Source organism: Chaetura pelagica, unplaced genomic scaffold, assembly GCF_000747805.2.
Source record: "Chaetura pelagica isolate M959 unplaced genomic scaffold, ChaPel_1.0 scaffold159, whole genome shotgun sequence".
Lineage (NCBI taxonomy): Eukaryota > Metazoa > Chordata > Aves > Apodiformes > Apodidae > Chaetura > Chaetura pelagica.
In genome coordinates, this window is record NW_009954555.1 from 5,335,310 (window position 1) to 5,338,100 (window position 2,791).

At 58.8% G+C, this 2,791-nt stretch overlaps 1 protein-coding gene across 1 annotated transcript in view; it reads right to left on the bottom strand.

The window, feature by feature from the left end:
- Positions 1-2,791, bottom strand: part of MEGF6 (multiple EGF-like-domains 6) — an 84,105-nt gene that overhangs the window by 7,345 nt on the left and 73,969 nt on the right. Inside the window, exons 22-25 of the mRNA XM_010005284.1 lie at positions 2,265-2,393; positions 1,581-1,709; positions 1,021-1,149; positions 7-80 (exon numbers count right to left, since the gene is read on the bottom strand). Coding sequence (XP_010003586.1) covers positions 7-80; positions 1,021-1,149; positions 1,581-1,709; positions 2,265-2,393 — 461 coding nt within the window. The remainder of the gene's footprint in view (positions 1-6; positions 81-1,020; positions 1,150-1,580; positions 1,710-2,264; positions 2,394-2,791) is intronic.

The following is a 2,791-nucleotide window of genomic DNA, read 5'->3' on the forward strand; positions in this document are numbered from 1 at the left end:
GGGGACGGGCTCACAAGTGCCCCCGTTCTGGCAGAGGCAGCGCTGGAGGCAGCTCTCCCCATAGAAACCCACCGGGCAGGCTGCGGGAAGAGCAAACACCCCGGTGAGAACACAGCGCTGGGGCAAATATCCCGGTGAGAACACAGCTCTGGGGGCAAACACCGCGGTGAGAACACAGCTCTGGGGGCAAACACCGCGGTGAGAACACAGCTCTGGGGGCAAACACCGCGGTGAGAACACAGCTCTGGGGGCAAACACCGCGGTGAGAACACAGCTCTGGGGCAAACACCCCCGTGAGAACACAGCTCTGGGGGCAACCACCCCCCAGTAGCCTGCCAGAGGGATAGGGGGATAGACTGGTATGAAAGGGAGCTATTATCACTTGCAACGGGAGGTGGGACAGGAGCCAACAAGACACTGGGGCTGCCCAGCTGCCCACGTAAGGACATTGGGTGTTCCCAGAGGCACCCATGGCACAGAGTGCTGGGTGCCTCTTTGGGGGCTTCTTAGCCATGATGGTGGCAAAACCACCAAAGAAAAAAGGATGGGTGAGTTCAGCAGCCAGGAAAGCTCCTCAGCTGGTGGCCAAGTGCTTTAGTTGTGAGCTGCAGAACAGCCTCCTCTCCTAGACCCGGGCAGTGCCAGTGCTTGGCGGAGAAAAAAGCCATTTAAGCACATGAATAATTGTTGTCATGTGCACAGCTCCACGGAGCTGTGCCTGCAGGCATCCCTGGCTCTGAACGCTTGGTGCAGTGCAGGATCAAGCTGTTACTGTATGTGCTGCCACAAAAATAAGTGAGTCTGATTCCTGGTGCTCCTGGAGAAGGCAAACTCTTGGCTTCTCCCTGGGAAAGCACCTGGGAGCGCTGCACAAGCTTAGCTGCAATCCGGCCTCGCTGCTGAGATGCCTCAGCTTTCTGTAGCTGCTACTCTCCTGAAAACTCCAGCCGCCCCGAGAAGCAGCATTTGTCAGGCTGGCAGGCAGAGGTGGGGGACAGAAGCCACCCTCAGGTGTCCTACCTTCCTGGCAGGTGGGTCCCGTCCCCCCGGCGCTGCAGAGGCAGCGGCCGCTGACGGGGCTGCAGGAGGCGTTGTTGAAGCAGCGGCAGGTCTGGGTGCAGTTCTCGCCGTACCTGTTCTCCTGGCACGCTTCGGTGGGAGCAGAAGGAGGCAGAAGTGTTAGGCAGCAGGCATGGAGGGCAGCAGGTATGGTGGGCATCAGCCAGACCCTGCTAACACCCCCCCGGCACTTGTCTGGGAGAGGAACGGACACGGGTGGGGGCTGTTTGGGGGGGCTGTGGAAGTTGGGGTGCTGGGGGGGGTAAAGCTGTGTTGTACTGGGCTGAGATCCAAACAGCCACACACCCCGCTGCCCTCAGTGCCAGCCACATCATTCCATCTATTTGGAAACTGCTCCCAAGCCCTCATTATGTTCAACAACATCCCACCCAGAGCCCCCTCCAAACCCAAATCCTCCTCTGCTGCGCAGAACTAACAGGGAACAGACACCCAAGCATCTGGCCTTGCTCTATCCCATCCCAGCCCCTCCCTGGCCACCAAGAACCCCACTCAACACCCACCCTGGCCACACTGGGGGCCAACCCAGCCGGGGGGACAGTGGCACTGGCCCGTCACAGGGTCACAGCGGGCGCCGTTCAGGCAGTTGCAGGATTCCTGGCACTCCAGTCCATAAAATCCCTCGGGACAGGCTGTGGAAAACAAAAGATAAATCCCCACAAAATGCCTAGAGAGAGATTAAAATCTCCCAGCAGAGAAGAGATGCCTCCTGGTGGCCTTTATTGCCGATATCAAGCTGCACCAGTGGGACAGGCACCTGGTAAAGGCTGCCCCTCAGCACGGCAGCAGAGCACAGGCTGCCTGTCCATTGTGGACAGTCCAGGTACAGGACAAGGCACCAGAAGAGCAGTGACACTCGGTTTCTGGCCACCAAGTGACTGAGCAAACTGGTGTGGGAGCCAGAACCCTGCACACAGGGACCCTCTTGCTGCCCTGAGACCCTGTGTACAACGTGTGCACACACATGGTGACCAAATCAGCTGTGGTCACTTCTTGTTGACATTTTGTTAGTGTTTTTTTCTTTTTCCTACACCTTCTCCCTTCAGAATTAAACCCAGAGACTTGGCAGCTTGCAGACATGCCATTCTGGGGGATTCTCTTTGGTATGGGATAGCAAAGTCAGACAAGGAGCACAGACCCCACTGGCAGGGAGCAGGTGGCCCGGGGGTCCCAGCACAGGAACTCACCGAGCTGGCAGAAGGTCCCTCTCCAGCCTGGGCTGCAGGTACAGGCCCCACTGACGTGGTCACAGGCAGCCCCGTTCTCACACTGACACTGATGCCGACAGCTCAGCCCAAACCATCCCTCTGGGCACTCTGGCAAGCAGAAGTAACAGAGCCTGAGGAGCCTGTTGTCCTTTCCCAGCGTGCCCAGGAGGCTCAGCTAAGGCAGGAGCTCAGGCTCTGGCTGGAAAGAGCACTATATCTGGCTGCTGATTGTTTCTACTAAGTCATGGGCCCTTACAGATGTACCCCTGTCACCCAACCACCCTCAGGGCAGGACTGGGCTGTTCAGCCAGGGCACTGGGACTGAACTCCTGCAACCGAACTAAGGAGTTCAGCTGGAGAAACCTGCACTTTGGCTTCCTCTGCTGCCCGTCCAGGGGCAGGCAGAGAGAGGCCTCCAGGATGGCCATTCCCCCGGCTGGGCTGAGCACTCACTCAGGTGGCAGCGGCTGGCGGTGTTGGCGGGGTGGGGCATGGGCTTACCGCCC